Source organism: Gilbertella persicaria, assembly GCF_025201335.1.
Source record: "Gilbertella persicaria strain CBS 190.32 chromosome Unknown B0P05scaffold_58, whole genome shotgun sequence".
Classification (NCBI taxonomy): domain Eukaryota; kingdom Fungi; phylum Mucoromycota; class Mucoromycetes; order Mucorales; family Choanephoraceae; genus Gilbertella; species Gilbertella persicaria.
Window position 1 is genome coordinate 50,285 of NW_026252019.1, and position 14,363 is coordinate 64,647.

The window sequence follows — 14,363 nt, forward strand, 5'->3', positions numbered from 1 at the left end:
CAATTGCTTTTCCAGAAATAGGCCTGCTTTTCTAGCTGTCATCCTTAGAAAAAAAAAATGTCAGAGAATAATTGCCCCTTTATATTTCTGTCAATTGAACTCGTCGTTTTCAAGTTTTACTCTATGTCCATTCGTTTGATTCTTTCAGCTGACATAAAGAAAAAAAAAAAGTTTTTTATCGTTTCTTTTATCTATGCATACAATTACCAAACAGGAAAGAAGCAAGGAAAGAGGAGTGAAGAATGAAACACTGCCACCTGGTTTCCTTTTTTGGATTTCATATCACTACCAGTTTTCTATTAATGCTAAAAAAATACATTCGGTTTTTTGAATTAATTCAATCAAAACCATTCAATTTGATATTAGATTCAGTACAAAAACTCAATAGGTACTTTTTTTTTTCACCCCAATTAAACTCAAGAAAAATGAGCTCAAACGAACTGCATTATAATAGTGATGATGATTTTCAGGAACCTGTTTCTGTAGTCCTACGCAAGAGATGCAATGTTTTCAGTACGGACTCTAATGACACGGGTGGCTTCATAGAAGAACTTAAGCAACTAGAGGGAGCAGTATCTTTGTCTGTCGCCTGGAAAATCAAGTTCAAAAATCTCGAAAATCTGACAGATAGACTCGAAAACTGGGCCGACAAACAAAATATTTTTCTGATCCGCTCAAGAATGGAAAAAAATAAGAGGCTAACTTTGACTTGCAAGTACAGTGATGGAGGTAAAAAGAAAAAAATTAGATGTAATCCTGATGGAAAGAGATAAGGAACGAGCTTCAAGACTGGTTGTCCCTTCATGATTCGAATTGCCTATAACTCTTCAAGAAAAAGAAAGCTTTTAACTTCTTCTGACTATTCTGTGATGACTGAAATGCTTCAAAACGCCTCTAGCATTACTGAAGTAAGAAAGAAAATTACTACTTTCAATGGAGTCACAATCTATAACTACCAAGATATTACTAATTACCACAATCAAATCAAAGAGACTGGGAAAGCAAGCAACAAAACAAATGATGCAAAAGTCCTTGTTGCTCAAATGGAAGACGCTGGATATTAGGTTCAGTATCAAGTATCTCAAGAAGAAAATGGTACGCCTGTCATGTTGAGAAACATTTTCTTCGCACACAGAAGCATGATACACAAGGTAAAAACGTTTAAGGATCATCAATGCAGTCAGTACTAACCATCTTGTATTGCTATGGTTTATTTATGAACTTGAAAAGAACGAAGATGACATCTCTTTGGAAAGTGATGAAGTAAAAAAAGAGAAAAACAAAACAAAATGTTAAAGGTGCAAAAGAAAAGTAAAAAAAGTATTATTTCGACGAAAGTAACTCAAGATTAAAAAGACGTAGCTGAGACAAAGGCCTCTCAATCCAAAAAAGAAAAAGAGTCACCAGTACGACTAAAGCTGATGCCTTCATCAATGTATTTGAGAATCTCGAGAAAGAAAGAGCTGAAAAAATACCATGATTAGACAAGAAAAAGGTAAATACTAGAAGCTAAATTGATTTTTTCTGTGAAAAATGACTGAATAAAACAAAGAAAATTGTATATTGAGTGAAATGAGTAACGAGATCCCTACAAATGTTTTTACAGGTATTATTAATACAAAAGACGATGGTTTTTTGTGGCTTCCGCGCCTTAGCAGCTCAAATCTTTAAGGATGAAAGCTTCTTCTTAGAAGTAAAGGTTACTATGCGTGATTAGCTGCTGTCAAACTATGACATGTACACAAAGGTTTTTGGAGAAATGCATAGTATGAAAAGCTGCAAGGATCATATTTGTTTTAGAACTAAAGAAAATGTTGGCAGTAAAAAAACTTTGATTGATATAAGTATCGAGATTACTCAAGACCATTGGTTTATGGTTCCTGAATGTGCCCAAATTGCAGCCTGTATGTTTGGAGTACCTGCTGTTATTTATGATAATAGTGATAATTCAGCGGCCTTTCTTCTATTATGAATAGGTTCAATCCTGGTGTGTATAAGGTGGGCTCAAAACTTCTTCCTTTACTTTTGCATCATATCAACAGGAATCACTGGATCACCTTGGCTCTTGAGCGCTCGATTAAGATTACTTGGCTAGTAATCAACATCCTTCACTCTCAAGCCACACATGCATTGAAGAAAGACGATAAAATCAAATCCTTTAGAATATACTTTTTTCATTCAATGTATTTTATGATTTAAATGCATAATTACTATGCTGTGAACAAAAAAAAAATACCAAATCGATGAAACATCAGCTTAAAAGGGATAAGTTTAGGAATGACTTTCACTTTTCTATAAGTTTGGTGAAGGGCCAGAAAAAAAAAGATAAAGTGTATTGTATTTTAGAAGTAAGGTGGCGACAGCTAATTGAAAAAAAAAAAAAAAAAAAAAAAAAAAAAAAAAAAAAAAAAACGGCTACTTTCTTTGGCCCTATGTGTTATTGTTAAAACGTCCAACACGCAAACAAGCTACTCTCTACAAGCTAAAAATACCCTACTAGAAAGTAAAGAGAAGACCTGAATTGCTTAGCTTTGAAGTTTTAAATAACCAGTCTCTGATTTACATAGTGCTGTTCATTCTTGGATCTTTGATCCACTTGATGAAGTATATGAAGAATATCTTGATGATAATGATACAGGTAGACTAACTGAGCTCAGCTTTTCAAACAATTCTGAAGTAGAAGCTTTATTAAATAAGCTTGCAAGCTGTGTAAGTAAAAAAGCAAAGAAAATAGCAATGGAAAACATTGACAAAAAACAATCCAATAGAAAACTGTAAAAGATGTTTGAAAATTGGTCAGCAACAACATACGTAGCTGGGATGACGAATTTAATCTTTGGTGGATTTCAAGAAGTGTAAAAGAAGTCATTTTGTTGTTCAAGGTAAACAAAGTAAACCATTTGTTTAATGAAGGCTCTGAAGTTGACTTGGTTGGCTGAGTGTGGTGCTTGTTTGACCCTCTTTTTGAATATTATGGCTTTACATGTACAAGATACTTAGTAGCATGATAAGCTAAATTGATTTATAAATATACTTAATCAATATATTATCTTCTATCATAAAGACCTGAACGAGTAGCAGTGGCCACTGAAAGCGCTACTAACAGTTATACAGTAACTAATACTGCAAGAAGTCAAAAAGTTGCTTGTTTTTTACCCATTTGATCATCTCAAAAGATGGTTATGAGTACGGCTGTGCTGAATACGAGAAAGAAGACAAAAAATGCATCAACTTGAAGGAAGCTGTAGAAGAAAGAATAAAGCTTCCCAAAGAGATGAAAAATGTTATGCAGCGATTGACTTCAAGAATCAGCAGAGAAGATGAAGAAGGTGAAGGCCATCGGTTTCTTATGTAATCGTAAGTGATGCTTTATGAATACATAGAAATATACACATATATATGTTAATTTTTGGATAGGTCCTAGAATGAACTGCTCAATTATAGACCAGCCTTGCGGCTTTGTCTGTCGTTTGTTGAAGATGGAGGAAGTTGAAATGCCTTTGACAATTGAAAGTTTACCAGCTAAGCTCAATCAAGTACTCGATGTAGTCTGGAAATTAAAAGTAGATCATAATTTGTGCTTGCTTTGTTATGTGTTGATTAACAATTCTCGTTCAAAAGGAAACAATGAAGCAAGTGTAGGATATCTTTGTTGCACTGCTCTAGCCCTCTGGCATCAGTATGTTCTTTTATGTATGCTCAAACATAAAAAACTCAAAAAAGGGAATCAGAAGGCAGAAGTGATGGTTTATTCCGAAAAACACTCGCGTCTGCAGCGGACTGCCAATACACTTTGGGTGTTGTAAGGAAAGTTAGTTTATAAACTAAGATTGTACAATAAGTTTGGTACTCAAAAAAGGCCTTAGTTAAGAATCAAAAGCATATTAAGTGTGTATTGTGTCAAATGGAGTCAAAAGTTATTTAGCGGCCACAGAGTATGTATGCTTTTGATATGTGAATGTGTACTTGAACTTGAGTTAAACAAACATATTTTGTGACCAGTAACGATATAAAACCTTAAGATAATGACTAAACATTTCTTTTCTAATTCACTTGTTTATCACCTAATTTCTTGATCAGTCTCCTTGAATTATCTTTTGCACCTAGTCAGAAGCAAGACAAAACTAGTCTAAGAAGCTTATAGAAATATTATTCCTCTATTAGGCGTTCAATTACTGCTTTTCAATATGAGCTGATGAGAATACAATTTATTTGCAGTCTATCATGAGAATATCTCCAACATACTACTACAATAAATGCTGCATTATTGTACTCTATGTTTACTCATCGCTCTTACTCTCTCTCTCTCTCTCTTTTTCCCCTGGCTGCCATGTTCCTCTTCAACTAGAGTAAAATGCATGAGTTTATTTTCCCTTTTTTGATATGCTTCCTTTGCAAACCCGACAGTTGTGTCCTTTTTTTATTTCAAAAAGCGACAAGACTGAATTGTCTATATGTTTACTTCAACAGACTCATCAAAGAAAAAGTTTCTTGAAAATACTAGAATAGAAAGAGAGAAGCGAGAAAATGAGCGTATACAGAAACAGCAGTTAGAGAAACAACTCCAAGCAGCCGTAACTATACAGAGATGGTGGAGAAGTAGAGATCAGCAACTCTTTTGGACTTGGTGGGACGCACGTCTATCCACTCAGGAGCTAGACCTGATGGATTTCTATCAACTACTAGGCATATATTGTATCAAGACAAAGCATACACCAGATCAAACTCGCTTAAAACGTATCGTGAAGCATTTGACAACCAACAAGTTTAGTAATAAGGTACCTTATTACGTACTCTTGATTGATATGCGGTACATGACACAAGCTCGTCGCTACTTAGAATATGTGATTATGCAGTGTATCACACAGTGCACTTCTTTGACTGACCAGACATCATTTGGGCCAGAATTGACTCTGTTACTTCAGTACTTGAACCCAAAGACCTATCAAACAAAACACATGCTTGACCCATCCTATGTGATTGATATTCCTGATAAAGTGTTGCAGAGCATAGCACAGAGTATACTCAAGACAACTATTTGTCAATGTCAATTCCTCCAGCCCTTCATGGCATGTGTGCAGCAGATCATTAAACTTCAAGATAGAAAGACACAGGATACAGCCAAGATCAATGCTCTTAAACTATGGTTGACTACCATGACTCGACTCACTCTATACCCTATTGAGCATGCTGAACTCTCAAGTGATGCATTAGACATGGAAACAGCTTCTCGGTTCTTATGGACAAATACGTTGGCTGTGCCTTATATCACTGCATCCATTCATGACATGATGGTGGATCGACTTCGCAAATGGGCTCTAGTAACGCCTTATTTCTTGGCTCAAGAGGACTATGCACAATTGGGCGGGAATGGGTGCTTGTTTCTGTTGGCAAATCTAGTTGACCTTTGGAACCATCCCAACAACAATCTAAAGACAGAGCAAGAGATGCGGTTAGTGGAGATAGTCATATCATTTCTAGTCCATATCTCACCTTGTTTTTTGGACTATCAACGACCTCCTTTTACTCAATATCATCCCATATTTAAATGGTCTCAATGTAGTTGGGGTAACAATCTACCCAGTAGTGTGTTTGATAAAGTCATCAAACAGATCGAATACATTTGGTCTCGCGCGTTTATGGATGGTGTGTTTAGCAATATTATTCGATTCGATACCAGTCAACATCCAGTTGAGCAAAAAAGAAGACTCTCGTTCAACAATACACATACCAAAAGGAAAAGTATGCATAATAGCAGCTTTGCCTTGTTTTCAATGGAGATTGAATCTATATTCTCCATGTATATGCAACTGACGCATTTATTTAAAGCACATCGAAAAGTGATATTCTATCGCATTGCATTTACGACTCATCTAATGCCTCAATTGTGGAAACTCATGAATCGTTTTGGTCCTGAGGGTAACATGGTGATCTATTTGGACGCTGCTAAACGAAATGATATTGATCAAGAGCCACTTGTTCAAGTGCTTAAGGTTTTTTGCGAAGCTTGTTCTATTGTATTTCTGTAGGTAACTTGCTAATTTGTATAGAGAGACTTAATATGATTTAGAACATTGGATGATGTGGATATCTTTGTGCACAAGAAGCCATTCTCACCTCAAGATTTGATTGATATCAGTAGCTTTCTAAACTCTTTTTATTTTTCATTGATACAACAACACACATCAGTGCCCACTGAACTTCCACCTGCAGCAGAATCGTTTAAATCAGCCCGCCGTCTATTACTACAAATCTATGACCTGGATCTACATCACCCTTTTTGTCCTAAAAACCACTGGTTATTGATTTCTTCTATGACCACAGGCATGAAATCATTTTTCAATTCTTTGTTTCATAGTCTCAATAGTGATTCACCTACTTCAAAGCGAGTCTCTAATTCGTCTGCCTCTTTGTTCCTCAGTAATTTACGACAAGGAGATCCTGTGCCACTCAGAATATTACAGTTAATGCCACATACAGTCTCTTTTGATATGCGACTCAAAATCTTTCGAGATTGGGTAGCTCTGGATCGATCCATGACACCTAAATCCGTCAGTAGATACATCAATATACGCCGGGATCATGTATTGGAAGATGGGTTTAGCGCCTTGTCTGAACTGCCCCTCTCTGCTTGGAAGGGAACCATTCGAGTGACTTTTGTAAATGAATTGGGTGTAGAAGAAATTGGAATTGATCAAGGAGGACCTTTTAAAGGTAAGTGATTCGTATAGTTTAGACATGCTCACTTATATCGACAAGACTTCTTGACTATGATGATATCAGAAGCATTTGAGCCCAATGTAGGGTTGTTTGCTGCTACAAAACAGAATAGTTTCTATCCAAGTGCTACTTCAAGCATACATGGTAAAAATCATATCCAACTCTTTGAATTTATTGGCAAGGTATGTATATATGTATGGTTTTATTTAGAGAGTGTCTTACATGATATATAGGTTATTGGAAAAGCATTATATGAAGGTATTTTGTTGGATGTACAGTTTACCCGATTCCTTTTGGCACGGTTATTGGGTCGTAATGTATTCTTGGAAGAATTGAAAGAGTTGGATGAAGAAGTTTGGAAAAACTTGACTTTTATTAAACGTTATGAAGGTAGTATTGAACAAGGCAGATGTCATGTTCTCATGTTAATTTAGGAGATGTGGAGGATTTGTGTTTGTCTTTTGAGACCAACGAACAGGTGTTGGGCAAGATTGAATCCCATGAACTCAAGTTTGTAAGTGCACACTATAACCAATTATGCAACTCAACTTATGTTAGAATGGAAGAAATACACCGGTAACAAACAACAATAAAATAGAATACATTTACTTGATGGCAGACTACAAACTAAACCAACGAGCCAAAGAACAAACTAAGGCCTTTATTCATGGCTTCCGTACTGTGATTTCAGAAAGTTGGATTCGCATCTTCTCTCCCCCGGAGCTCCAGAGGTAGCATAATGATAAAAGATAAATTTCTTGTATCTACCATCCACACACACAAAAAAAAGACTAAATCAAATTGACTCTATAGGGTTTTGTCTGGTGAAGATACTGATTTTAGTAAGTAAATGACTCAAGAACAGCGTTTATTGATACTGCATAGACATTCAAGATTTACGTAAACATACACATTATGAAAATGGATATTTTGATCATCATCCTGTCATTCGATTACTATGGCAAATTGTAGCAGAATTACCCTCAGCTGAAAAAAGAGCCTTTTTGAAATTTACGACTGGATGTCCCAAACCTCCTCTAGGTGGGTTTGCATATTTACAACCTGCATTTACTATTCGGATGGTGTCTACAGATGTCACTAGTTCAGACATGGATGGTGTCAAACTGGTCAAATCCTTCTTTAAGCTGAATATCAACAAAAGTGGCAGATTACCTTCCAGTTCTACATGGTAACTATATTCATTTTAAGCATGATTTAACTGTGTAAATAGTTTCAATATGCTAAAATTGCCTGCTTATACTAAGAAATCGCTTTTAAAAGAAAAGCTATGCTATGGTAAGTTGATATTCAATCGATTGTCTACTGACTTTATATATAGCTATTAATGCCAATACAGGATTTGAATTGAGTTAATAAAAACTAGTGGCAGGAGGGGTATTTATTCTCGTCTCAAGTTATCTAGTCTTGCTTGTAAAGCAGCGTCATCAGCAGACAATCCTTCTGCTTGAGCTACTCTTTCTGAAGTAGGTGCATTTTCGGGTATACGAAGACCGGAAGGAACTTCGCCGAGCTATCATGCCTAGTCAGTACAACTACAATCAATGGTTCATATTTACCTCTTGATTGAAACTAATGCCAATCTCATCAAGCACCTTGTTGACAATTTCATCACTTTCTTCCTCATCCTCTTCTTCCTCAAAGGCATCATCAATTGCATCTCCCATCATTTCATCTTTCATATCCATCATTTCACTTTCCCTTTCAAAGTCCATCATGATTTTTTGAATTTGAGGCAAATTCATTTGTCTGTTCATAGAACCCATTGCTTTTGTGGCGCCTTTCATGGCTTCAGCCATTTGTTGACTTGAACGTAATGTCTGAATACGAAGTCCCACGGCTTGTAATTGTGTCTTCATTTGATAAAACTTTTGAACATTACGTCGTGTTCTAACAAGGTCTTTGGCCATGATTTTACAAGCACCCATTTGATTTGCTTTGGCTGATTTTTTGATATCCAAGATAAGTTTCTTTTCTTGTCGTTCGAGCTTTTCTCGTTCACGGTCAAGTTCACGTTGAGCTTTTGTGATAGCGCGTTGGTGTTGACGCAATAATTCGGCAGGCGTTTTTCTTTTACCAAACAAAAAGTCCTAAATACACAAAAGTTGGTTTTTATGTTAAAAATAGTGTACATACCATTATTTCGAAAACGAGAAAAAAAAAAAAAAAAAAAGAAAGAGCCAAGAGAAAAGAGGGGGAGGTGTTTCAAATCCATCTATTTATGCTAAATTTAAATACCAAAAACCATCAAGAATTGTAGACAGACACATAGATCGATGGTTTAGTTAAATACTTGAGTGTTTAAAATCATTTGTTGCTTTATGGTTTAAAAGAGTTTGGAAACCTTTTCTTCTTTTTTTTTTAGCTAATCAAATACGACATTGATAAGTTGTAACTGAGATTTTATTTGACGTGTGTAGTTTCTGATGTACTTTCTAGTCAACCAATAACATAGTGACCAAGAAAGGTCTTATCATTACGCTTTTCTAATCAAAACTATGGTTTTAGAGGTGCTTTTCTTGAGTTGCGGTACCATTAACTGAGTTTTAATAATAATGGATTGATTGGTCTCTGTGCTCTCCTTCAGCGAAGCGCAATGACAGCTTACAGACTTAATGCAAATCACATACTGAAGCGTTGCTAGGCAATTAAAGACATGTTACAGTTTATTGACTCTTGTTTAGATGACGCAACCATAGTAGTGACTGTATTTGAAAAAAATCTTCCCTGTCTTTATTATGTATACGCGTTGCTTTTCTATTTTTCAACTTCTTTATTCCCATCAGCAAGTATTATGTTTTCGCCTTTATGGTATTGTTGCCTCTCACTTGGTTGATCACCTAGTTGATGCTACTCTTCTATCAAGATAGCTCTGCCTTTATTGGTTTTACGTCAATTTGATAGAGAAAACTACATACTTGTTGCCAGTTAAAAAAAAAGAAAGGGTTTGTCCTTTTTTTTTGCACTTGTTGTATTACAACAACACTTGAAGACGATCACAAACATAGTGCACTGGTATGATGACCTCTTCTTATGTTCGCTTCAGGCCTTGTCTGACTCTTGTGTGATCCTCCCTCTTGTGTGATCCTCCCTCTTGTTTTGGTGTTGTATGAATCCAAGAGAGAATATAAGAATGTCTTCTATATTGCATATGAGCAATCTCTGTGTTTATTGACACTCACTTTTGTTTCCTTGTGGGTGGACAAAGGGAAAGTAAAGGTAGACATAGATGCTTGTATGGTTCTGTTTGTCCGTCTGGTCTTTGACTGGAATTTCTGTCTATTCATGGCATCTTTCTTCTTTAGGAGAAAACAACTATCGGACAGAGTGACGGCAGATGTAAGCCATAGCTCGCTTTTGCTACTGTGATAGTTCTGGCCTTACTTCTTTGTGAGGTGTATGCGTCAATGCGGTAGTGAGAGATGTAGCTTATAGTCCATTCGACTCTTCATCAGCATAAACCCTTCGGATACCTAATTGATGATTGTAGAGAAACGTTCTTTTACATAGACTAGGTTTAAGTCTGGTGGTAGTAGTGCTATTTGTTTGAGTATTGTCTATTCTTGGTAAACTCTCTCTCTTTATGGGGGAGGGACAGCTATCAGACAGAGAATGTGTACTATCTGTAGTGCTCATCTATTCATGCATTTGGGTAGATTGTCTCCTGTAAGAACAAAGGCCTGTTCTTATAGAGCGAGTGCTATTTGCTTTCTAGTGAATTGGTCTATTCAAGACTAGCTGCTTTGGAATTGAAGAGTGTAGCCACTCTTCAGTCTAAGGCTTAAGGTTAGCTCTTTTATAGATGGGCTATCAATTTGGCGACGTATTTCGATATGGAATCCTGATAGTGACAATTGACTGAGGCAAACCATAGGATGGGAATCAACAATTATATCATGTTGGTTATCCGTCTTGAAGGCAGCTTACTAATGAAGCTTTTTGTCTTTGAGATTTCCGGAGCTCTTGGACCAAGCGAGGTAAACTTTCTTTGGGACTTTTGTCAAGGAATCATGCCAGATTTGACAAGTGATAATTGACCTGGATTAGTTCTTCCGCAAGGATGGGCAATGATGTTTAATGATATAGTTGAGTGCCTGGCACTTTTTTTTTTTTTGGGAACTCAATTGAAACTAGTTTAGGTCCTCGTCCTAGTTCCTGGTAACAAATACTTGAAAGTATTTGGCTAAAGTACTAGTTTCTTTTTATTTTATTTTTTTAATAATAAACATTGCAGTATTTATACAAGTATCAATCCTTGAACACTAAAAAAAAAAAAAAAAAAAAAAAAAAAAAAAAAAAAAACTTTTTAGAACTATATCAAAAGCATACATACTCTGTGGCCGCTAAATAACTTTTGACTCCATTTGACACAATACACACTTAATATGCTTTTGATTCTTAACTAAGGCCTTTTTTGAGTACCAAACTTATTGTACAATCTTAGTTTATAAACTAACTTTCCTTACAACACCCAAAGTGTATTGGCAGTCCGCTGCAGACGCGAGTGTTTTTCGGAATAAACCATCACTTCTGCCTTCTGATTCCCTTTTTTGAGTTTTTTATGTTTGAGCATACATAAAAGAACATACTGATGCAAAAATATGGCAAATTTTGAGAAAGTCAAAAAAAAATTTTTTTTGTAAGGGAGACTTGCTCCAATTTTATTTAAATTCCTTTAGACGTCAAAAGAGTGGAAGAAAAGACTGCGGTATTATAAGAACTAGACTAAGGAAAGGGAAATGAGCCTGTGGTAGAAGAAATTGAGGAAAGAATAAGAGTTTAAGAGAGCTTGATAGATACTTGAAATGGAGAGAACATCATGAGTAGTGAGAGAGGAACTGGAAAGGAAAGCGGAGGAGAGAATTTACGGTTCATAATCAAGACGGGATTGATCATGCAGCTTATTTGCTAAGCGGGAAACCGTCTTGGTTATAGTCTTGGAGAGGAATGGGTTTTCAGAAAAAGCAGATTGCCAGTGAGCTTGCCAGAGGGCTAGAGCAGTGCATGCAAAGATTTGGAAGATACTCAAGGAAGGAAAATGGAGGAGAGAAACACGAGGGATAACAACCCGAAGGAGGAGGACTTGACGTAGGAGATTGACCGAAGGTGCACGGATGTTGGGATTAATGCACTTGGAGAAGACATGAGACCAAACAGCATACTTGGTAGGGCAGAGGAAATAAAAGTGATCAAGGGTATCAATGGAAGTAATGAGATTTGAAGGACAGTGGATACAAAAGTTATTAGGAACTGTATGGGGCATAAGACGATGTAGGTGAAAACGGTTGTTGACTTTGTTGTGAAGCGTCCTGTAGAGGACATTGCGAGCAGGGAGAGGGATCTTGAGAGACCAAAAGCGCTTCCAGTTAGGCAATAGGCGGGGATCAGGTGGTATAGGAGGGGAGAAGCTATGGCCTAATTTACGATAAGAATGAGTGAAAGTCAAAAAATCGTCATTTTGCCCTTATGATACTTTTACGAAATCTTCAATTTTCACTATTCTGCGATTGTTAATCGATAGAGGCATTATTGACATAACATGGCTTAGTACGAGCTGCTTCTCTAGGTTTATAAAATACACACAAAGTGATACATCTGCAAAAGTAGTATAAAAAGTTTGCGCTACAGTTCAAAAACGAAAAACACATTTTTGGAGGATAGCTTGAAATTTTATGAACAGACATATTGTGTTCTTTAGACCATTGGATGCGCCTTATCTTGATATATCAGCCTAGTCAATACATTTTTCTGATAGCTTCTCGTTTTTAGGTACTTTTAATCCATCATCTTTCTTGAAGATCTAAATTTACTGATTTTTTTTTATTTTAGTTTTGATATGAGAGCCTACTTTAAACTCAGACTTTTTATAAGGGACACCCCACTTATGTCAATTTTTATTTCATTCTACAATGCCCTTTCTTGTTTAGCACTCGAATGACTAATGAAAGGCTCCTTTTTCTTTTAGTAGCATGCTCTTTTTATGATGTGCATTGTAGGATTTAAATCGTATTAGTATCTTCTAATTGTGTAATACACATAGTGTCTAGTTAAATCTTTTCATGAAAAGACCAAATAGATAGATAAATGCATATTTTTATTGTTATTTACAATTATGCTCTTGTTTCGCCACCGATACCTCCATATTTGAAGTAGTTAGCTTGGAAGCCAGGCACTACGGCATCAAAATTTTGTGTGATAGCATCAGGCTCGCCCTCACGATGAGTAAAATCCATACATGCTTCTCCGCGTGGAGAAACATAGAACTCGGGCTTAATCCAGGTATTTGAATGACTTAGAGTGGAACGCTTAGCAAGATCCCAAGGATGTTCAGGCTGGCCATTATGAATAAAATGAACTTTGTCGGTGATTTTAAGCAAATTAGAATGAACAAAAAGCAAGACTGGTTCATCTTCCTCTTCTGACTCAGCTGAAGCAGGCATGTATTGCAACATGGTGTGGCCACAGAAACGAGTGCCAGACATAGTGCCTCCCATACCTACAAAGGCTTCTACCATATGATAGGGCATATCAAGCGCTTTCCAGGCATATTTAAATGTATCTTTGTCGCCATTTAAGAACTGAAAGTAAATGTCACTATGTTTTTGCATGTACCATGCAAGTTGAAGTGGAAGCCATGATTTTTGCTTATGGATAACCATTTGACCGGACTGCGAACTTTAGTATTTTCATTTTCCTTGGCAAAAACTTACTTCTTGTTCCCAATCATCTTGGCATTCAATGTCTAGAATATCAAAAATTTTGTTTTCTCCGTGAGTCTTCCTTTTGAGTTAAATTAAATTAATATGTTTTCATTATTTTTAGCAGCTTACCAAAAATCTGGCCAGAATAAAGCACCTGAGTTTTGATATTCAGGTGTGTCAAAAAGAAAGGTAGGGTCTTGTACAGGCACATTGTCTGAGTCAAGATACAGAACTTGTTCAAAAGCAGAATTGATGATCGCCGCTGCTTTAATTTGAAATCTAGACACATGCATAAGGCAACACAGATAAACAAACAATAAACTTACTGCTTTTCTGCATCTCGCCTCTTTGTGATGGGTTGAATCAGGTCCAAATTTGATAAATCTCGTGCGTGTGCATCTAGTTTTTCTAGTTCTTGCTTAATATTCGCATCAGGTTGTTCATCATGCAAGTGCCATACTTCAATAGGTAACATGCAGTGATATTCATTTCTCAATAATCTGATAGTTGTCAAAGTACGTGCTAGTGTATCCTTGTTGCCTGCTACTAACACAATACCACGGTCACCAGTAAATGCAGGGACTTCAGTATGCTTGATGTTTGTTATAAATCTTTGCCATCTATGCTTGTATGCCTGTATCGTTGAGTCAGGAAGATGCGTCCAAAAACTTAAATGAGCATTTGTATGATTTGGGTCTACATTTCTCAATACACGATTTGTCTTGCACACATTTTCCTTTTGGATAGGCTGTTGTTGTGATGGTGGTGGTGGTGTAAGTATGTGTTGCCCTTGCCCTTTAGCAATCGTATTGTTGCTCTTCACAGAAAGGCTATGGGAGGTAGTATATATGCAATAAACAATAAAGGTAGTGAAGAAGAGCAAAAATACATTGACTTTTACCCGGGAAGCAAGATTATTTATTA

General features: G+C 36.4%; 3 protein-coding genes across 3 annotated transcripts; 1 reads left to right on the top strand and 2 right to left on the bottom strand.

Moving 5' to 3' along the window:
* Positions 1–4,382: 4,382 nt before the first annotated feature.
* Positions 4,383–7,649, top strand: B0P05DRAFT_288472 (uncharacterized protein). Its single transcript, XM_051573449.1, has 7 exons — positions 4,383–6,025; positions 6,071–6,714; positions 6,760–6,902; positions 6,954–7,110; positions 7,155–7,234; positions 7,279–7,562; positions 7,606–7,649. Exons 1-6 carry the CDS (start codon positions 4,455–4,457, stop codon positions 7,453–7,455), a joined length of 2,772 nt encoding a protein of 923 aa, XP_051430427.1. The 5' UTR covers positions 4,383–4,454; the 3' UTR covers positions 7,456–7,562; positions 7,606–7,649.
* Positions 7,650–7,954: 305 nt separating this feature from the next.
* On the bottom strand, positions 7,955–8,905 carry B0P05DRAFT_288450 (Snf7-domain-containing protein). The gene is made up of 4 exons (XM_051573448.1): positions 8,875–8,905; positions 8,298–8,828; positions 8,049–8,251; positions 7,955–8,006 (listed from the first exon to the last, which is right to left on the bottom strand). Exons 1-3 carry the CDS (start codon positions 8,875–8,877, stop codon positions 8,120–8,122), a joined length of 666 nt encoding a protein of 221 aa, XP_051430428.1. The 5' UTR covers positions 8,878–8,905; the 3' UTR covers positions 7,955–8,006; positions 8,049–8,119.
* Positions 8,906–12,659: 3,754 nt separating this feature from the next.
* B0P05DRAFT_560582 (mannosyltransferase putative-domain-containing protein) lies at positions 12,660–14,362 on the bottom strand. The gene is made up of 4 exons (XM_051580379.1): positions 13,766–14,362; positions 13,569–13,718; positions 13,449–13,518; positions 12,660–13,406 (listed from the first exon to the last, which is right to left on the bottom strand). The coding sequence occupies exons 1-4, from the start codon at positions 13,912–13,914 to the stop codon at positions 12,849–12,851; spliced, it is 927 nt and encodes a 308-aa protein (XP_051430429.1). The 5' UTR covers positions 13,915–14,362; the 3' UTR covers positions 12,660–12,848.
* Position 14,363: the final 1 nt, after the last annotated feature.